The sequence below is a fragment of the Vespa velutina genome, chromosome 16, assembly GCF_912470025.1.
Source record: "Vespa velutina chromosome 16, iVesVel2.1, whole genome shotgun sequence".
Lineage (NCBI taxonomy): Eukaryota > Metazoa > Arthropoda > Insecta > Hymenoptera > Vespidae > Vespa > Vespa velutina.
Window position 1 is genome coordinate 4982123 of NC_062203.1, and position 21634 is coordinate 5003756.

Below are 21634 nucleotides of genomic sequence, written 5' to 3' on the forward strand. Positions count from 1 at the left end.
ATTTTCTAACATTTCTTCTCGCATTTTGGTGGAAATAAAACTATATTCATGCAAAGAGAAGGTGCGTTCCTTTCGATTCCAACCAGATAAAAATTATTTTTCTGTTTACAGTTGTCACACCTGGGATCTTTGAATATTAGCGCCGTTCGGTTCGCTCCTTCTATGAATCAACCTCGTCCTACTTCAGGTCGTAGACCTTCGTGTACGCCAGTATACGTATCGTATGTGTATCCGAAAGCATTATCGGAGATTCACGGTTCGGCAAATATGAAAATTACGTTCCTTACGAGCTTCGCATAGAATTTGAATGTTTACAAGTACAAGTGATGTTAATCGAGGCTCAATTTTCGGTAGTGGACATGCAAACGCGTTACTGTGATGTTATGCGTTACTCCTCCGAGTATGGAAACTGATTTGAAAGAAGAAGCGTTCAGTAAGGAAGAAATATCGTTGGTGTCTGTAGGGTGTATTGCGTAGGAATGGTATCACCGTCCAAGCTTCAACATCAAGAGCAAAAGCAACCGTCGAAAGAGTATATATTGAATAAATGTTCGTGTAAGTGATCGCGAAACGACACGCTTCGTCATAGGCTTGTGTATACACGTACACGAGGAAACGGGTAATGCGTATACACAACCCACACGCGCGCGCGCACGGTCGTTTCAAGACGACGACCTGCATATTCGTCCCAAGCGTTTGGCTCATCTACCAAAATTCGATACCCCCCCAGTCCCTCTGCCCCGCTCCCCCTGCTCCTCCCCCGCCCATCCCTACAATTTCCATCTCATACCAATGGAATGTCTTCTCCTAACAAGCGTGTTTCTTTTTGACACGATTTGTTATTTAAAATAAAAAGAAAAAGAAAAGAAAAGAAAAAAGAGAATACTCTTTTGTTGTACTTGGCGCGACATCTAGCGTATCTTTATTTGATTTTGATTTTGATTTTGATTTTAACAGGTCAGCTGCTTTGACATTCAAATTGCGATAGAATTATATTTTTAACACAAGTTCTTCTTATCTTCTCTTATGTTGGAAATGATACTAGGTATTATTTTATATTCAATATTAAGCTATATTAAGAGGTAGTCTTTCCTTTCAACGACGTAATTATCTCTCTGTTACAACCATACTATGCGATTAAGCGCAATAGTAGATGACTTTCTTTTTATATAAATTTTGTATTTATATTCGCATATAAATATATGATATATTTATTATTGGCTTTGTTAAAATACACGAAAGATGCTATGAAAACAGATAGGTAAATCCGTGACTATGGAACTTTTGAACCTTGAGTTAAATAATCGTCATTGAAATAGGTTTATTTATTTCTAGATGTTCGCATACAAAAGGGCCTGAAACCTTTGGCAAAGAAGTCATTTTACTTGGATATAAAGAATCATGCCGCTTCGGCCAAGCTAGAGGCAAAAATCAAGGATCTTGGAGGAGTGAGTGTCATTATTTGAGTGAGATTTTAATACTGGACGTACTAAAAGCTTATATAGTGCATCATAAATTTGCCTGTTATATCTCCTTTGTCGATTCGTTCTACAAAGATTTTGGATACATTTTGGATAGGCTGCCATACTATTTTTTCACCCCTTCCCGCCATTTTTGATTGGTGCGTCTCTACGGTCGATAGAGGACGTGACCTACCACTACTTGCACGCGGCGCGTCATCGGACGCGATTTTGAATTTTCTAAAAGTACGATCGTAAATGTAATGTAATGCATTTAATAAAGGGCTAACATTGAGAGTACGTGTAACGTACGATAGTCATAGTTTGGACTGGTTGCGTTGTCTTAGGAAGGTAGGAGAGAAAGATTGATCTCGTAAAAATAGAAAGTTTCGAATTCCTTCTGGTTTACACTTGGAAGGGAATCTCTTCGAAGGAGGCCTTCTTTGAACTCGTTCACAAATCTATTCTTAGCGAGTTTCTTGCTCCTTAGACTTGAGTGAATGCGCAATACTGTATAGACTAGAGAATGAACGCTGACATTCGCTGGCATTGGCCGAGCTTAATTCGAAAAATCAAAATGTATATGCGAATGATAAAGACAAGAAAAACAGAAAAGAAAGTACGGAGATTGTGAACGGTGACGGTGACATTTCTTATTATCCTATGCGAATACGCCATCGCAAATATTTGCTCTCTGTAGCGACATTCGTCCTATATTGTCGTCGTCGTCGTCGTCGTCGTCGTCGTTGTCGTGGAATGAGAGGAGAGAGAGAGAGAGAGAGGCATGCGGAGAAAAGGGAGAACCGAACCGTCGCGGCCTGAGCGCGGGCTCCGCCCCGAAAGGAAGTGCGGGGCCACTCGTTGCAACGTTGCACTTCGCAACGAGCTTGACCGACCGACTATTCTCAACGATCCGCTCTCTCTTTCTCTCTCTCTCTCTCTCTCTCTCTCTCTCTCTCTCTCTCTCTCTCTCTCTCCCTCTCTCTCTCTCATTCTTCAAAGTAAAATCAGAAATACGCGTTACGGGAACTATTTTGTTCATCTTCCAAACGGGCCGCAAACGACGATATCGTGTATGGTAAGACCGTTGATTTTCGCGCCATCTTTAGTCGTTCGTACGAAGTTAAGTCTTTTCTCGTGAAGATGGCTCCCTGGGTGTGCGTATACGTGCGTGTGCATGTTTTCAACGTGTGCGTTCGAAAAAGAGAAGCATGGCGATGGTCCGGTGGGGGTAATGAACGAGAAAATACGCTAGGGCCGTTTGTAACAGAGACCGAACTTGACGCTCGTGTGAGGAACGAGAAATGGGTAGATGAAGCCGTATTATCCGTCTTCTTCAGCGAAGATCAGCGGACGCGGACACAAAGCGCCGCCATCGGGCACCTATGCTAAGCTGTTAACGGCGAATGGCCATTTTGTGCGTGACAGTTCTCTCCCGCGAAGCAAGAATAACAACGACATTGCATCAGTCCAAACGATCTCGCGCATATTTACTAAGAATTTTATTCCTACACATTTTGCAATTAAAATCGTCGTCGTCGTTGTTGTCGTCGTCGACGTCGTCGGCGTCGTCGTCGTCGTCGTCGACGTCGTCGTCGTCGTCGTCGTCGTCGTCGTCGTCGTCGTCGACGTCGACGACGACCGTAGCTTTGCCCGGTCTCTTTTTCACAACGATTTACACAAGCGAGTTTGCACAACTTCAAAAACTATATATTTGCGCGTGCGTTAATCATGTATTTACCATGAGAAGTCGGTGATATTGTATTAGATATTTTATTTTGACGCCACCGCTCAATGTTTTATTTTTGAAGTTGACTTTTGTTTGCTCTCGAGCGTATATTCTGCTGCGACACGCGCCTTGACAGCAAAACCTTTCCTCTCTTCTTCTCTCCCTCCTCTGTACTCCACTCCCTCCTTCCTTTTATTCCCCTGTCTTTTTCTCGCCTTACGACTCTCCTTCTCTTCTTCCTCTTGTTCCTTCTCTTTATCAAACGTGAATCTTACGACGAACATTTCGTTCCTTCTCGAAGAAGAAACGAGTTCTCCTTTAAAAATAAATTTCAACTCTCACGAGGATACATTAAAGGGAGGAAGCACGTGTCTCTCGTGTGTGTTGTGTTACGTGGTATTGTGTGCACCCATAAAAAAAAATAAATAGACACGTATCGTTTGAAATCCGTGTGTACTATGCGGTGGATTAAGACTACCATATTAACCGCGCCAAGTTTTAGCGTCAATGACATACGCGCTCAGTATTTCTCTTGGTGCCATTCTTGCGAACGTTTAATCCGAAAATTACTTTGGATTTCCGGCGTACTTTTCGTCGCGTACATCGCTCTATCTGGAGAAGATTGTTGTGCTTGGAATATCGTTTGAAGTCAGCTCAAAACAAAACACTGGACGATTATTCTGTGTCAGGAAAGCATTGGTAAAAGCACTTGGCATACGTACAGTCTCTTCTATCTCCTATACGATTTTGGATATATTTTTTTCCAAGCATATTTCTATCGCATAACGCTACAAAGGAGGCGGCATTTCCACGGTTTATTGCTTTTCCCTTTGAACGTAATCAAAATCATAATTAATCGTACAAGTATTGATACAAGCATCGATAACGACGCATTCCAAATATTATTATATTTATATGGTTAAAAATATTATATTATAATTAAAAATGTTATAAATCAAGAAAAGTGATCTATTATACGTTGATAGTTCCTTTCTGTTTCAGGTGATAGAATTATTTTTAGTGCGCACCGTTAGTCTAGTTGTCACAGATCGTATTGACAGAGTCGGTCAAGTTCATTGCGAAAAATATAAATGGGGTTGTATCAGTGGTGGCAGCGGGGGAACCCCCTCGCTGAGGAGCATAGAATTTCCAACTCCGACACCTCCTACGCCGCTTTTAAGTTCTGAGTGTCCTTTGTACAATACGACCAATCTGCAGGGTCACACTACCCAAAGATCTGTAAGTTGGAACAAAAGAATAGAAAGGACAAATATAATAATTTTATTATACCATGTAATATCGTATTGATGTTTCTTTATATATCCTGTAATATAGAAATCGCGGACGGATGCAATGTTGGAACGTGCTCTGACCCAACCACAGCATTGTTCCGTGGATCCGCTTGACAACGCCCTCAACTGGGGAATACCTATCTGGGCAACCGATAAAATTCAGGCTTGGCTCGATAAAATCTATGCGTCTCTTAAAGACACTAGTAGTTTGAAACATCTACAAGGAACAACGAGCAGGCATAGGTTCGAGAAAGATCTCAAAGTCAAGCACTTGAAAGGGTCGTATGTCAAGTTTGAATCTTTTCGCAGGTAAAATTCATTCTCATCGAATACGACAATATTCAATTTCTCTTTGATAATGACCAATCATTTCTTTCCAGAGATACAAGACCGGTATTTTTGGAATTGTCAACGTGGCCAACGTTGAACTTTGACGGAGACCCAGGGACTTGTCCTTTTGACGCTAAGAGGAGAGAAAAACTTGAAAATAAAACAAATAAGGAGATTAAGGAAAACAGAGAAGCTATCACAAATAAAAAAGAAGTATGATGCCATAAATTTACAACACTTTTAAGTATATATATATATCGTTTATATACGACTAGTCGCAAAATTTAATGTTCCAATTATCTTGCTGTCAGGGTAAAGAGATGACTCGGCGACCACGTGCAGCTCGTGCTCGTAGAACGGAACAATTAGGAGCTGGTTATTGTGAAATATGTCGAATAGATTATCGTGATTTAGCGAAACATGTGCAAAGCGATCAACATTCGAGTTTTGTTCAAAACGATGACAATTTTCTCTCTTTGGATACGTTAATCAATACAAGTGCCAGTGTAGAAGCATTTTTGAAACTAAACAGAACAAAAGATATCGGGTAAGTAGCTTTTCCATTCTCGATTCTATTATCTTTCCTTCTTTCTTCCCCCCCCCCCCCCCCCCCATTTTTCTTCCCCGACTCTCCCAATCCAATTTGATGATCCAGTATTATCCATGCTGATCTTATTGCGCCTAATTTATTCCATTCCAAAATATAAGTAAAGTAACATTTTTTAATCTGTCTTGTTTTTCTTTCTCTTTTTTTTTTCTTTCTTTTTTTTTTTTCTTTTTTTTCCTTTTCTTTTCTTTCCTATAGAGAAGAATGCAATATATATCCAACCGAGGATCGTACTCTTCGCGACGTACTGCCAGAGGAAAAGATCGCTAAGAATGAAAAGACTTCAAATAATTACTCCGTACAAGGAATAGACATGGTGCAATGCAATGGAACCCGAAGAAATCTTAATTTAAAATTAAACTCTCCTCACAACTTGCGAACACGCGCTAAACACGAAAGTGGGCATTTATTGAGATCAAAGGGTAGCCCTTGGCACGAGGTCGATAAGAACGAAAAATTTTACGACAAATTCGAGGGTTTTACTATAAAAAAGAGAGCAAAGGGAACCATTTGGATCGAAGAAGAAGATCCGGAAAATAAATACTCGCAAGCAAGTGACATTAAAAGCTCCGACCAAGTAGATTATAATAATATTAAATCGCCGGGAAAAGATGTAAATGGTATCAATCAACGTGATTATGGGGATAATAATACTGTAAATAAAAGGCATAATGGTACAGATAATCAGGATATTAAAGAATTAGACAGCGGGAGGGTTCCAACTAATGAACAAAATGGTGTATTTAATCCTGAGCTTCCTTCGAAGAATGAAAACGACGCGAATATTAATATTCATGGAGAGATTGTAAGATCTAATTTGTTGAAAAATAATGTAAATATAAATGGCTTGTCCGATAAGAATAATCGTATAGAATCATGGAAATCTACGGACGGTAAAGTAAAGTTTGATGGTGTGAAGAATGAGTTGGAATTGCAAAGAGTACGATCGGATAATGGGAGAGTCGTCGGAGGTGGTGATCATAACGAGAAGAAGGAATCTATCGAGGTAGTTTGTAATAATGGTCATACGGATAACAATCAGAAGGAATTAAAGACGTTACAATGTGCAGAAAAGGAATTGGGTTGTGAGAAATTACGATCGCCTAGGGTTGCTGCTGGTGGTAGAAGAGGTGGTAGAAGTTTCCGCGGGCGTCATAGATTGTCGGTCGAAGAACGCCTGATCGAAGATAATCGTGCATATTACAAAGTCGAGGTATTAGGAAGTAAGCTACGGTCGAGCACATTACCGTGCAACAATACCTTGTCAAATTCTACGATTAAGGATGCGGAGGTGGAGGAGGAGGAGGAAGGGGAGGAAGAGGAGGAAGGTGAAAAGAAGGAGCAGCAGCAGCAACAGCCATCCAGTGAGAAACCAGTTGTCGTAAGATTCAAACGCGTAAGAAAATCTGAGCTTTCCCTGTTAAGCGACGAGGCCGAGTCTTTTATGTTTGGAGAACCTAAGCGCGACGATACGAGCGAGATTAGCGACGAAGAACAAACTAGTGTTTTACCTAGGGACACCGAAAGCGATTTCAACGAGACTGTCAGTTCCGACATACTTAGTTCGAGCTTGGATTCCAATCCTCGGATAAAACAAGAGATTTTGGAAGAAGATTCGCAGGACTCCGTTAATCTTGGCAGAGCGAGAAAAAGAAGGCGTACACAGGCGGAGGCGCTTATTAAAGACAATGCCGACTATTACAAGTTCGAGACACCTGGCAGTAGATTGAGATATCAGGCACCGTTAACCGGGGTCAACAAGGTACCCATTAATACCGAACGTAAGGAGGTAAGATCTGACGTTAATGGAGGAGAAGTTGTAGAGAAAATATATCCGTCCAAACCTTCGGCAGAAGTTGAAAGAATGCAATTTTCGTTCGAAGTAGTACCGAAATCGGAACCGTGGTATCAAACCTATCAACGACAGGACGAGGGCGCTGAATTTTGGCATTACTTCAGCGACGGGGATACAGGAAGACCGTTTCTTTTACCCTATGAGATAGAAAACTTCCATGAGACCATACTTAGAAATCAGGCGAAGAATGAGAATAGGAAAAAGGGTAGAGGCCGTAGTATAGGTTGCATCGGACGGTCACCTAGAAAAAGTCCGCGTTGTCATGCATCGACGTTGGCAATAATGTCCACGATCATAAGGAAAAGAGAACAGCAGCAAATCACTTCAAATCTCTGTACGATAGAGGAATGTCAATCTCTGAAATCGCAGATGGATACTCAGGTAAAAGCGGATGCAAAAGGAGATATTAAATTGGATTCCAAGGTGTCCGACATCGATGAAGAATTGAAGGAAATCGCGAGAAATATCGACGAAATGCTTAACACGAGAGATGTGATAGAAATGGAGGATGCGTTTGAACCCGATAATGTACAAATAGACGGGCTAGAGGAGGAGGAGGATGATTTCATCGAATCGACGAATGTACCGAAAGGTCCGCCGGCAAATCTGTTGGAATTACTGGACAACTGTCATGAACTCGTTCCTTGTATAGAAAACTCATCGTGTGCCAGTTCGGAGTGCGGTGAAGGAAATGTCGAGTCGCCCTTAAAACGACGTAAAAAGAGAAAAAATAGAACGGGATGGCCCGGGATTAAGATACGAAAAAAGTTACAAAATAATAAGATGATTATAGGCACGTACAACGGTGCTCAAGGAAATTTCAAAAGAGCTGGGGAGTTATCGAGAGAGAAAAGTGTTGGTCCGTTTGACGAAAGGAATAACGAGATTGACGGCGAGGCCGACATGTCTCTGCGATTAATGGCAGACACACATACAGAAATAGTTTTATCGAATGGTAGTACGATTTCATCTACTACCAGGCATAATGAAAAGACTACGGTCGATAAAAAAAATAATAAAAGCACGCCGGATGATTGCGATGATCCTGGCGTATCTACTAAAGCATCTCCTAGAGCGTGTCCCAAAACGTGTCCTAAAACGTGTCTTAGCGCGACTGTGATCGGTAAAAATAAAAATGCAGACAATAGCGGTGGCAAAAATTCCACGACCGTGGACGAATTGAGAATTCCTAAGATATTTGGCGAGGCGCAAAGGACTTTATCGGATAAGAATTTTACGTTGGACATAGAGGAAGAAGTGTCGGAGAACGATCCTGGAAATGATGAAAATCACGAGAATGTATTTAGGAAAGATGTGAACGGTGTTATTGTGTTGGAACGACAATTCATCGCGAAAGCTGTCGTAAAGAAACGTCCGCGCATAAACACATCCTCCGAAGGCTGCGAATCGCGTACCGAAATTGAAAATCATGACATTTTGTCAGCCAGAAAAGACATAGATTCCGGGATAGTATCGAGAAAGCATCATAGCCCCGGCGACGTGTCTAGGCTGGGATGTCAACAAACCCGTTCGGAAAACTCTAATATTGATGTGGACGCTCATAGGACGGTTTACAGAAGGAATAAGGTAGGAGGAGTGGTAAGGTCTAGGAAACGAGTTAACACGAGGAAACAACAACGAAGGAATAATAACGTTCCCTCGGAATCCGTATACGAGAGCGAAAATTGCAAGAATGAGTCTTATTTGAGTATTACTTGTAAAAAGCAAGAAACTATGAAGAGTGTGAAAAAACAAAGCGACGAAACGATAGGACCCTCGGTCGACTTACAGGACTCGGCCGAATTGGAGTGTGCACTGTCGGAACGTAACACCCCCACCACCACTACCACCATGCCGCCTTCCGATTTACAACAAAGACGTTCGAGCATCGAGTTTCAGCCGGTAGTTAGAATGATGAAGATAGACAATCCAGTTGACATGGATCATAGTATTTTGTCGGTTACTGTAGCAAGTAATAGAAGGTTAAGAAGTTCGAATTCTCATAGAACGAACGCTCAGCCGCCGCGAAAACGTTTGAAAACTGCGCGTGGACAATTTGGAAGGTGGTTGAAAAGTAGTAGCTGAAATCTCGGATAAATCGCGCCTACGCCAACCGTCGTGAAATTTCAAAATTAAAGAGTCCTCTTTTATGCTGCTGCTGCTGCTTCTTCTTCTTCTTCTTCTTGCCACCAAGAGGCGCTGGAATTTTGAAATTTTCTTCACCCATGTAAATTATGTGTAATATAGTATTCGTCTATGTAGTATATAGTATTTAACGTTACTGACACGTAAAATCTTAATAATATTCTACTTGATATCTTCTTGACGCGGTACACGCGATAATGCGTCGTCAAACTTGTACATTCGTCGAATGCGGTCTTGATGTTCTCAGAATTAATGTTTTTCTATCCGCATCGTCACCCATCCAACTCCCTCCTTCCCTCCCACAGCGGCTTTTTTGTTTATATTATAATGTTTGTAACAGGTACAAAAATATTCCATGTATTATATAAACGGTATTTCTGGAACATATGTGACTAAAGAGAAGAAATTCTTTAAGCGCGCACGAGACTGCATACAGCTTTGTAATATGTATAATCTCATATTCTGTTTATGCTTCGCATTATCCAAGGTAACACTGTAAATCCTCGGAGGAAAACAAAAACAAAAAAAAGAAGAAAAAACTACAAAAAAAAAAAGGAAATACCTTAATTATTTTATTTCAAGTGGAAATATGTAAGTTTCTCGTGAGTTCAACAAGAAAAATTATTATTAAAGATACGAATTTTTCAATAAAAGAGACTGGTTTTTTTTCTTTCTCGAGCGATAACTATCTTTCGATATTAATTTTAGCTTTTAACTTTGCGCCAAGGTAAGTGATGAAATGCGAGTTAATTTAAAGTTCGATTATATCGTCAATGTCGGCAAGAGAGAGAGAGAAAACTTATTTATTTTTTATCTACTACACATCAATGACGAAGAATTATCATCGATAGCTTCTTTATTCTAATTCATACAAGTCCTTCGCGTTCTTTAAACGACTTCTTTAAATCGGATAATTTCTTCTGCCTTTGTCGTTTCTTTATTGACATCTTTTCTTTGAGCACGCGTTCTTGATTCTCGATTGATTGATCGCCATTTAATAAATTGTCCAATTTGGTGATCATTATATCTCGCGCACGTTTCTGATTAATCCATAAACTTCTTGTTTCATGGCATTTTACAACGATCCCCGTTGGTTTATGTTTCAAAGTCACGGCATTGTTCGTTTTATTAGTTGCTTGACCACCTGGACCGCTTCCTCTTACAAATCTTTCCTCAAGTTCACTCTCGTCGAGAGTCGGTACTTTCGAATAATCCAAATAACGTTTAAAGGATTTCAGACGTACTTGATTGTAGTTACTTATACGTTGCGTTTGACGAAATTTCATTTTCATACCCTTATTACAATAATTAGGTATATGAAAAAGAGGCATCTTTTTATCGACCCATTGAAATACACCGTAAGACAATAAACGTTTACTCAGAATAGATTGTACGTATGAAAATACGGCATTACCAGCATGTATATTCATCTTGATCATACATTATTTTAATAAATTTTCATGATTTAAGTTACACCACTCTTTGATTTTTCAATAAAGTCAATCCTTTCTGAAATATAAACATACGAAACGATGACGCAATAATAATGTTATAGGATCAGCATTCAATTTTATAGGTTATGGTTTGATCGAATATTCGTTTCAAATAAAAATATTCGTGTAACAAGACTTCTTACGATAAAATTACCTTTAATTGAAAGTCAATGTCTGCCACCTCGGTTAGATTTTTATTCTGTTTAAATTCTTCTCGTATTTTTTGTCGATAATATTTTTTATCTGTAAATCTTAACTGTTCACCATAACGTAATAAATCTTTATAAAGTTTTAAAATTGCGATTCTCATATTGTAGAATTTATTATTATATTATTACAAACATATTATGAAAATAATGTTATTTTCTATTTAATTGCAATTAACGAAATTTACGTTTCATCAAGAGCTCAAGAAAATGAACCTCTAGTGTCCCCCGTCTCGATTGCGACACCACGTTATCTTCTTGTTGCTTTGCCATCAGTGCTGCTCAATCGATTGTATTTCATTACGTGTACTACGTATCACATGATCAACCGTAAACAATATTCAAACCATTTTGTTTACACTTTCATCTTCTCGAGCGAAATATTAATGTCAATTGAAAGATTAAAAGATATTTTATTTTATTATATATATATATATATTTTTATTATACATATATATATATATATATATATATATATATATACATACATATGTATATAGGTACACACATATGTATATATTGGCTGAAAGGACCGGAAAGAAGAGAACATTTACACAGTAAACCTCTACTATTTAAAATATCAACGTTTTATTTATAAAAGCAACGTACGTGTAAAAACATTCCAAATTTTTGTGCTTTTCAAATAAATATGATTCTTTTTTGTTATCATCCGTAAATATATATGTGCGTGAGCGTGTGTATGTGTGTGTATTAAAATTCTTTAAATTCTAGTTGATACATTTTTTGGATTACATCTTGCATTTCCAGTTCCTTTGCGATTTCATTGATTAATTCATCCACAAGTTTATCTGAAATCCTATATGAAAAATGAAAGCTCAAGATTATTATCTGTAATTCATACTAAAATGAAATAAAAAAATATATATATATATATATATATAAAGAAAATGACTTAATATTTACCATGCCACAATATTCCATGGCTTATTTTGTGTATCGTTAGAATACATCGGGTTACATTTAAATAAATGATAGTATTCGATTCTATATCTCAAAAATTTGGCTTCAGTTTCTTTAGAGATATTTAATTGGATGAAACTATTCTGCTGTAAAATATTTTTTTTGCCCACTTTATTTTTACATATTTGTTTGTAGTAAAAAAAATTTAACGCTAAAATATCTTTCTAAGCATATTGTATTTTCATTGTTGCATCTATATAATACTCACACTTTTATGATTGTCCAAGTGACTGATAGCATTACAACATGTATGCTCGTTGGATATATTATCCAAAGATGAAAGGCAAATCAAGTCCATGTTTCTTCTATCCTTACTGATTTCTCCTCTGCTGTTTTATATTGAGGAGAGAGGGGGGGGGGAGAGGAGAGAGAGAGAGAGAGTGAAAGAAGTAATATAATTTAAAATAAATATCCGACAAACGTTATTCAATATTGTCGAAATACAACGCATAATTGTGTTTATCCTTTACCTCTTTGATAATGAATGTTTTTTAGGTATACGACTTGTGAAATCAACATTTGAAATATCTTTATCATTATAATCTTGAAAAGATTGATACTTTGGAAGAAATTCAAACAATACTTCGTCGGAAGTTGCTGTATAATTTTTCTATAATAAAAATCATTTGTACCTGTTAGAAAATAAATTAGATGGAAAAGCTATTATTTCATAATATATATCACCTTATTCATTGAATCGTTATAAAGATTTGTACGATTACTTTTTCTTTTATCATGTCTCACCTCGCCTTTACAAAATTTTATATTATACGACGATTTATTAGGCGAGTCTTTCATGATCTTTGCCTTTTTCGATAAAACTAATCTATCAGCACGCTTGGATTGTATTTCCAAGTTGGTATCCTATATTTGTAGGAATTTTTAAATTCCTTTTTATTAAATAATCTTTTTACGTCATTATATTATAAATTATAGTAAATTTTCTTACATCGTCAGAATCTACCGGGACTGTACCCATTATTGTCTTGATATCATCTTCCTTCAAGGATATTTTATATTTTGCGTCGTCTTCTTGGATAATCTCTTTAGAAAATGCATTTGTAATTGGACTAGAATTTGGTTGTTGCGGTACAGACAAATGTTCGTTATAAATAATTTTATTATAACGCGTATTAATTTTTTTATCCTTTATATGACATGCTGCAAATCGTTATGGTTTAAGTTTTGGTTTGTAAAAATATATCAAGCATATTACGTACCTGAGGATTTCCCTTTAAAATTGCTCTTGTAAGTTTTAGTTTCTACATTATTGTACATTCTCAATCGAGCTTCCAAATTCTTACGTTTAAAACGATTTTTCGTCCGCGGTACATTTGATGGTATAATTACATTTGAAACTATATTGTAATCATCCAATTGCGATTCAGTTCCTGAACTTAGTTTCAACTTGGACAAAATAGCGTTACACTTGGCCTGTGTCTCTTTTTCCTGCAATTAGAGAACCTGTAAGCGAATTCAAATCTGACGTTTCTTATGCTTTTTCAAGATTTGAGGTGTGCACATTGAATGTAATTCATCTGTGCTTTTTCTTTTCTTTTTCTTTTTTTTTTACTCGGAAAGAGTTTTTTTTTATTTACCAGTGGTACCGTACAGGTATCTCCAGAGCCAAAATAATTTCTGGTCAATTGAATATGATCACAGATATCTTTCAAATCGGTCACTACCTTCAATAGTTCTTTGATCTTTTTAGGATGTCCTTGCGGAATTGAACAAGGAATATGTCTACAATAAGCAGTTAATCCATGCAATAACAACTGATGAGAAGATATCAATTTTTGTTCAATAATCTGCATGTGAAACGTAATGCCTCTACGACCAGATTTTATCTTTGCAGATGGTGAAATGGCGCGCATATGTTTCTGTATGTCACTGACATATCTGTTAAGATCGTATAAATAATTTCTCGATAGTCTTATACAAAATTCCATAATTCGTTGTTGCCTTCTTTTCAAATCTATGTCGCCATCGGGCAGTGGAATTCTGTCTAATCTGAACGAGATTTCATCTAACAATTCAGAAATCCTTTGCTGCATTATTGCAATTCTATGCGCAGTCACCGGATCTGGTTGCACAGAAATATTATCTTCTTTATCGCTTTCATAATCTATGCTCAATTCTGGAGTAGAATTGCATTCATAATTGCATATCACGTTTTGTTTTGTGCAATGTTTGCTTTGTACAATGTCGGAGGAAGTTCTTCTCAGATCCGATGATCGTTTAGATCTTACAAGTCTCTTATATGGCAACACGTCTTTTCTTAAGATTGACCGATCCATGTCGATAGTAATGGTATCACTGCTTTCTGTTTTTGTTATCCTATTTGTAAAATTTTCCTCTCCATGTTCTTCTGTCTGTTAATTAATAAAGTATATCGTCAAAGTTAATAAACGAAGTTATTAATAAACAAGAGCTTTTCTTTCATTGCAATAACATTGGAAAAATATATTTACCGGATAAATCGACTTATGATCATTCCTTTTACTGCCTTCCATATAAGATCCTAATTTATATTCGGGAAGTGCATCTTCCTCCAATCTTCTTAATTCTCTATCTTCCCTGCCATACTCGTTAGTGCTAAATGAATGTATTATCATCGATAAATAATAATAGCCTCTTTCTTGTATGACATTACAACTAGGAAGAAGTAAATGAGTACTCTCATATTTCATATATCTTACCTTATATTACTGTTTAATTCTTCTTCTTTTACAAATCTACGCCATGCGCGTTCCTCCTCGTCTCTACATCTTCGTCTTTGGACGTCTTTTATTATGTACTTGAATTGATTTCCAGATATGTACTTAAATTAAAAACAAAAAAAAGAAGGATACACAGATATAACATCAGAATTTCCCAACAAAATTATGATAATGATATTATAACTAAGAATTTCTTTTTTTCTTTTTCTCTTCCATACAATCATTCTTTATCATTTGCTTTTTTCTCTTTTTCCATTTTATTTTTGTAAACTTCATCACCTTGAAATCGTAATTTTCTCCATCCTCTCCATCCGAATACAGAAAATCTTCCTGTTCCTTTCCGTTCGTCAGGTAGCCGCCGAGATGCGAAGTTGCCAATAAAAATGACATTCTTTCTTTGGTTAGGTTTATCTCTTTTTCTCTCTTTCTCTTATTTTTTTCTTTTTCTCTCTCTCTCTCTCTCTTTACATATAATTTCGTCTATTCATCCAATTAGGATCATTTAAATGTTAAAAAAATATAAAAAGGGAGTATGCGTTGAATTTGATAAAATAGAACTATGGAAATATATGCCGCCCTGGGGATGAGAACAGGGGGTTGTGAGAAAAAATGTCTTTCGTTTTGCGGCAAGCCATCAATTGGTGGTTTAAATTCGATATCACTTATCGAACTACGAAGGAGATGCTTTAGAAATATATTAACGCGATATTCACTCAATATCTGCTTCCTGTCCCTAGATACGACTCCTTCGTTTTTCAATACAAAACAAATATAAAATGATCGCTATATGATTTTTTCGCGCATTAATTTTCTTATCAATCGTCAATTGTCCTGAATTCACGATGTAAAACGAAGATGTCGTTAATAATTTTTTCATTACCTCGAAATTTGTGCATTGGAAATGGGACATTTCAGTTTTCGTTTCAGTAAGTGTATATCTTTTCTTTTTTGTTGTCTTTCAGACTATACATGCCCTAATGAGATTAATTAAAATCTATCAATAAAATGAATCTTTTAATCCCTGCCAATTTGCGCGCCAAATTTTGAAAGAGGCACAGCATTGGCTCGTTTTTTTGCGCGGCAACATTTACGAAAGGTGTGTTATTCATAGGGATAGTAGGATGAAAGGGTGGGCGCGGTTATCGCTCGTCAAATCACCACCACCGATCAATACTTGCGCGGCTACAAGGTCTCGTCATGGTTATTTTGGATTATTCGACGAACAGAGTCGGATTTTGCGCGGCGCCAAATTCTTAAAGGCATCTGTATCAAGGCGCGCCTTTTCGATAATAAATGTGGCCCACATTCGTGATCGGTATCACGGAGAGTGACGAAAAAATTAAGAAATAATTTTTATTTGATTTTCCTATATGAACTTTCTCATACGAGGAATGATACGTAATGAGCATACATTTTTTCGCTAATAGCACCTGATCTTGCTTGATTGTTAAAAAGGCAATTCGAATAGGTCGCCATCTTGTGCGTTTGCCAACCAATCAAAAATGAGAATTAAGTGACGTTCAGTAGATTCGAGGTGTTTGATCGTCGCACAATCATACTTGGAATCTCAATCGAACGTACGATTCTTTGGTGTTTCATTACAGGAGCTCGTTGCGCATTTAAATACCACTCGGTAAAGTCCTTAATATGGTTTGATTAAAGACAACAATTTCTTTTTATACGTCTACGATTCTTGCGCTTTCATTTTCTCTCTTACTTTACTCATTAAAAATTATGCAATTCGTTTGATAATTATTATAAGGCGCACCATAAAATTCTATGGTTTAACTCGGATTATCATCTTTTATCATCTTTTTAATTTTTTCATATTAAGTACATTATAAGGCTTAAGATTTTTTTTGAACTTTGACAAAAGGGAAGACCATTAAAATGAATAAGATTAATGTCATGGTCTATAGTATAAGTAAAAATTCGCAAAGTTACACATTTATTTAATGTTTTTATTACATTTATTTGCCTTTTTTATATTTTAAAAGCTCATCACTTTTCCTCCATCTCTTCTTATATATTGCAATTTCTCTCTTTCTAAATGTCAATCATTTCATATCATCTACATTATACCTTTATCATTTTCCATCCTATAACATCTTGAATAACTTAATAAATATTGGGCATTAAATGTAAGCAATTAAATAATATTCAAGATATTATAAATATAGATTTTTTCCTTTAGATAATTAAAATGTAAAATTTCCTTTACATGACAATATCGTACACGATGCAACAATGATAAAGAGGAAATATTTTTTATAGAACAGTGGTACGCGCATCATAACAAGAAATAATTTCTCAAAGAGGAATAATTATATATACAAAATATGACATCTAAAGTTCTTATGAAGCTACCAACGGTACCATTTTCACAAGTAAGCCAACTTAAGTAAAAAAGAATTAAAAATTTATATTATCATCATCATCATCATCATCTTGTGCTCCATTGTATTCCCTTATTTTCTTTTTTCTCATAGGGAAAAAAACCAAGCCCGCATGACATTACTTTAAACGAGAGAAATGATGGAATGATACAAACTAGACAACAAAATATGAATATAGATAGAGCAGCTCAATTGGAGCAAAACATGAAATTTCTACAAGAGCAACATCAAGCGACCTTACTTGCTTTACATCAAGAAGTTGAAACGTTACGTCAGAGAAACAGAGGTGTATATTAGAATGATGACTATATGACATAAATTTTACTTAATTCTTTTTATAATATATCCTCCATTTATATTATATTATAATTTATATTATAATAATACATATTATTTCTTTTTTTCAGATTTGCAATTTCAATTAATTTTTTCAAAAGGAACGACTTGTGTACCTAGCAGTCCTTCTTCACCTGAAGACAATGGAAATGGGTTCGCTAAACCAAAGGTCTTTTATATCTCCTCTAACAAAGAATGGAATTATAAAGTAGTAAAAAAAGACATTCTATGTGTTATAAATTATACATTATATATACATATATACAGTTTTACATACATGCAGTTTTTGTTTGCTCGTCATTATAACTTGTCTTATACACACAGGGTAGCCCAGTATGCGTGAACGTGACACCACTGCAGGTTGAACTCTTGGAAAAAGATTTGCAAGATATTAAAGCCTCGTTACAAGATGCAAAAACGCACAACCAGTGTTTAACAGAAATTATTGATCAGCAAAAGAAGTTAGTAGTGTTATTAATCTAATAGCACAGTAATAAAATAATTATTAAAATATTAGCAATAATTGAATTGAATTGAACTAATATTTTGCATTATAGAAATTTGGAGGAATTAGAGAAGCAAAAGAAAAAAATAGATGTGACAGATGTGGGAATTCAAGTAGGAGGCAAATCGGAATCTTCTCAAGAAGATATAGTAACACGTTTAGCAGATGCACATGCGGTGATAAAACAATTGCATAGGGAAAATACGGATCAACGAAAGGAAATTGCAACATTAAAGGCAGCATCGGCAAATAACGGAGGTACAAGTAGGGGCGGATGGGCACGAGATAGTAATAATAGTCATCATAGTCGTGTATCATCTATAACTGGAATACAGGAATCAACATCTCACAAATTTCCACCATTACAGACACAGAGCTACTCGCATCGCAGAATTCAAAGGTATTACTTAATAGCGTCCACTCTCCTTTTGATATCACAATAGACATTCTTCTATGCCCTTATGTTCATTACAGCTTTGATCATAATTCTGATTATCACAGAAACGGAAGAAATCGATATGACAGACAGGATCTTCATACGGACGCTGAAAATACTGCATTACCTCAGCTTCAAAATGGTAGCATAAATTCAGATGCTATGATCTTTGATTCTTGTTATCGCCGATATCAAGCTTATCTTAATTATCATCGAGAATATTATAGTAATCGCAAATATAGATGTCAAGGTTCGCAAAGGGATCGCAGAGATTCTGAAAATCGTTATTACAGACGCGATTATAAAGATAGAAAATTTAAAGACCACCAGAGGGGAGAATGTACAGATTCTGGAGAAGGTTCGAGAGATGCGGATAGCTCTCATAATCAATAAATAATATATAAATTGTTTTGAATCTGGCGGCTTAGCCGCATCATATATGAGTAGATATGTCTTTAAGTTATTTGCCTTAAAGTATGTAAAAGCATCAGGAACTCCATTAGCAGTAATAATAGTTATAAATGCCGAGTGATTAATGTTTTCTCATATAAATATTCTTATCTTGAATATTATTCCGTTCCCTATGCTTAGATCACCATACATAGCGCAATGACACATTAAAGCTATATGATCTCTCGAATGGAACAATCTAGTGCAGCATAAATCATTTTATTCATTATAGGCTGCCTTGAAAAAAGTAGAAGTTATGCCTCATGAATTGGTAACGAAGTAATTATAAACAGCAAATATAGATATCAAAAAAAAAAAAGAAAAAAAAAGAAAAAAAAAAAGAAAAAAAAGAAAAAAGAAAAAAGAGAGAAAAGAGAAAAAAAGAAAAAAATAAAAAAAAAAGAAAGAAAAAAAAAAAAAAGAAAGGAAAAGCTACTACATGTAATTACAACAACTTGAAAAAGTATGAGAAGGAGGTGGGAAACGAAAGATGTAATTAATCGAATTTCATTATTACTTTTTCTGGCATCCCTAAGAAGAATTGCTTTGATAAAGAAATGACAAGAATTTCTACAAGTTATTCAACAATTCACATCACGTTACATTTACAAGATCTAAAGATGCATATCTTAATATTTTATTTTATATTGAGTGATATTAAAAGTAAAAGTGAATTTTAAAATATTAAGTAATTTTATGTAGAGTAACTTTTATTGTAATTGTTTCAAAATTATATTACAATTGAATTGTAAAATAATTGGCGGATGATAGTTTTTCTTGCACAATGGAAGGTGTATCTATGAAAAAGTTGGAAAATTCATCAATGATACTCATTTATCCTACATATATACTACTGTTTCTAATACATTTTCAACTATTAGTGGATGCATATATGCGCGAGAAATAAAGCAAAGTTGATATACATATAATGCTTCTATCTATGAGCATAGATAAATTAATATGAGGTGTAATGATTTGATCAAGTACCTTTTATCTATTATAATCGCATACCTTATTAAAAAAATGACAAATAATTGGATGATGATTTTCAACATAGAATATATATTTTACTATATTTTCTATCACTTTTGTATATTCAGTTTGCAACTATTACCAATTTTTTATTTCTATATTACATTTCATACAAACATTGTGCAATCAAATGAACGTTGAACAAGTTTTAGATTATCCAAACTAAATAGATATAGAGATATAAACATGTTTTTTATATATTTCATAATTTATATTTTATATTTACATATTATGGCGTATATACGTTGAAATATTTTTATGCACCTTTAGAACTCTTATGAAATTTTACACTCATAAATATCTTATACAAGTTATGCTTGAATAGATCACATAAATGAGTTTATTAAGTTTTTGTTTTGATTTATAATTATTGTGAATATAGACTATTAATCATTGCTTGTTAATCTTTATGTTAGCACAAAAATGATTACATAAATTGTAACTTTCAAAGCATAAAATCAAATCAAAAAAATTTAATTTTATTAAATGATTTTAATTTTACAGATTAAATCAATATATTGATTATTATGTGTAATATCAAATGATTGGATTACAATCAATAGATTTAAAAAAAGAGATAAAACAAAAGTTTTCATTACTACTTTCACGGCAAATATGTAATTACTTTTGATATATATATATATATCAAAAGTAATTACCATTACGCTAACTTATTCTTCTTTCCTAGAATATTCGAAAAAAAATTATCCAATAATCAAATCATTATTCGTTCTGTAGTATTTGATCTAAACGTTGTAATTTCAGTATAAATCATGCAAATGAGAAAGAATGTTTCTCACACACCACGCATAAGCATACACGCGCGCGCGCGCAACACACACGGGGGGAGGGCGACATGTAAATTTATTAATTTTTAAGGTTCTAACTAATATCGTAATGTTTCTCATCTTAGTCAGATCAAAATAAAAACAAGTACTTTATGATAATATTACATACAAACTTGTATGCTTAAGTGGAAGAGACATTAAATTAATATTGAGAATATCTTATATTTCTTATTTCGTTATGTGTGCGCGCACAGATTAAATTAAAATTGTACCCAAGAAGAAGACACTAATCGTAATTTCATATTAAAAATATCTGTGATTAGAAATTGCAGTACATAAGATATAATTTATTATTGAAATTTAACATTGCTCTATTCTTATTTATTTATTACTGTGATTTCGGATAGCTTATTAAAAGTACACATTTTATTTTTCTTCTTAAAATTTTCATAATATTTCTAATATTTTATGATTTTTGTTTAAAATTTTATATTAATATATAACTTTTTCCAATATAAAAATCTAAATTCATGCATGGGATGGTGCAATTGAACGATCGATTAATTAAAAATATTCAAAACTGGTTATGGATTCTTCAACAAAAACAATAATTATTTTTAACTACTAATAAATAAATAAATATATATATATTATGGTGTCCCATAAGTTTTTTCCTTCTTTTTGATGCGAAATCAATAGACGATATTTGTTGTTTAAGATTGTTTTACTATGTTATATATGAACCGTTTTGCTCTATTATCTTCTTCCATCTCTCAGGAAGCCTCATTATGCCCTCTTTTCAAAATTGTTGAGACTTACTTACAAAATATTCATCGAGGTGCTTTTTTATTTCGCTTTCGGATTTGTGACATT

At 35.1% G+C, this 21634-nt stretch overlaps 5 protein-coding genes across 17 annotated transcripts; 2 read left to right on the forward strand and 3 right to left on the reverse strand.

Annotated features, from left to right (window-relative positions):
• The first annotated feature begins 168 nt into the window (after nucleotides 1–168).
• On the forward strand, nucleotides 169–10091 carry LOC124954889. Of its 5 annotated transcripts, none has more exons than XM_047508487.1 (8): nucleotides 169–555; nucleotides 958–1045; nucleotides 1336–1448; nucleotides 4192–4428; nucleotides 4525–4790; nucleotides 4862–5024; nucleotides 5123–5358; nucleotides 5617–10091. In XM_047508487.1, exons 2-8 carry the CDS (start codon nucleotides 1027–1029, stop codon nucleotides 9356–9358), a joined length of 4776 nt encoding a protein of 1591 aa, XP_047364443.1. In that variant the 5' UTR covers nucleotides 169–555; nucleotides 958–1026; the 3' UTR covers nucleotides 9359–10091. The 5 variants fall into 5 exon arrangements, with proteins under 5 accessions (XP_047364443.1, XP_047364442.1, XP_047364445.1 ...); XM_047508489.1 differs by having other exon boundaries at nucleotides 170–555; nucleotides 1336–1466; XM_047508486.1 differs by lacking the exon at nucleotides 958–1045.
• A 114-nt stretch (nucleotides 10092–10205) lies between these two features.
• On the reverse strand, nucleotides 10206–10857 carry LOC124954912 (mitochondrial translation release factor in rescue). Its single transcript, XM_047508566.1, has one exon. It carries the CDS (start codon nucleotides 10855–10857, stop codon nucleotides 10285–10287), a length of 573 nt encoding a protein of 190 aa, XP_047364522.1. The 3' UTR covers nucleotides 10206–10284.
• On the reverse strand, nucleotides 10704–11406 carry LOC124954914 (MIEF1 upstream open reading frame protein). The gene is made up of 2 exons (XM_047508567.1): nucleotides 11066–11406; nucleotides 10704–10927 (listed from the first exon to the last, which is right to left on the reverse strand). Exons 1-2 carry the CDS (start codon nucleotides 11219–11221, stop codon nucleotides 10889–10891), a joined length of 195 nt encoding a protein of 64 aa, XP_047364523.1. The 5' UTR covers nucleotides 11222–11406; the 3' UTR covers nucleotides 10704–10888.
• A 277-nt stretch (nucleotides 11407–11683) lies between these two features.
• LOC124954894 lies at nucleotides 11684–16444 on the reverse strand. Of its 6 annotated transcripts, none has more exons than XR_007102703.1 (11): nucleotides 15098–16444; nucleotides 14798–14919; nucleotides 14570–14693; nucleotides 13697–14470; nucleotides 13319–13547; nucleotides 13048–13259; nucleotides 12783–12962; nucleotides 12569–12708; nucleotides 12307–12427; nucleotides 12042–12207; nucleotides 11684–11934 (listed from the first exon to the last, which is right to left on the reverse strand). XR_007102703.1 is itself a non-coding variant. In XM_047508507.1 (11 exons), the coding sequence occupies exons 1-11, from the start codon at nucleotides 15206–15208 to the stop codon at nucleotides 11829–11831; spliced, it is 2259 nt and encodes a 752-aa protein (XP_047364463.1). In that variant the 5' UTR covers nucleotides 15209–16439; the 3' UTR covers nucleotides 11684–11828. The 6 variants fall into 6 exon arrangements, 4 of the variants coding, with proteins under 4 accessions (XP_047364463.1, XP_047364461.1, XP_047364464.1 ...); XR_007102704.1 differs by having other exon boundaries at nucleotides 12307–12424; nucleotides 15098–16439; XM_047508507.1 differs by having other exon boundaries at nucleotides 12042–12181; nucleotides 15098–16439.
• On the forward strand, nucleotides 16296–21419 carry LOC124954899. 4 transcript variants are annotated; one of them, XM_047508521.1, is made up of 7 exons: nucleotides 16296–16451; nucleotides 17093–17205; nucleotides 17308–17500; nucleotides 17622–17719; nucleotides 17875–18011; nucleotides 18108–18455; nucleotides 18530–21419. In XM_047508521.1, the coding sequence occupies exons 2-7, from the start codon at nucleotides 17158–17160 to the stop codon at nucleotides 18882–18884; spliced, it is 1179 nt and encodes a 392-aa protein (XP_047364477.1). In that variant the 5' UTR covers nucleotides 16296–16451; nucleotides 17093–17157; the 3' UTR covers nucleotides 18885–21419. The 4 variants fall into 4 exon arrangements, with proteins under 4 accessions (XP_047364477.1, XP_047364481.1, XP_047364478.1 ...); XM_047508525.1 differs by having other exon boundaries at nucleotides 16297–16451; nucleotides 18557–21419; XM_047508522.1 differs by having other exon boundaries at nucleotides 16300–16451; nucleotides 17013–17205.
• Nucleotides 21420–21634: the final 215 nt, after the last annotated feature.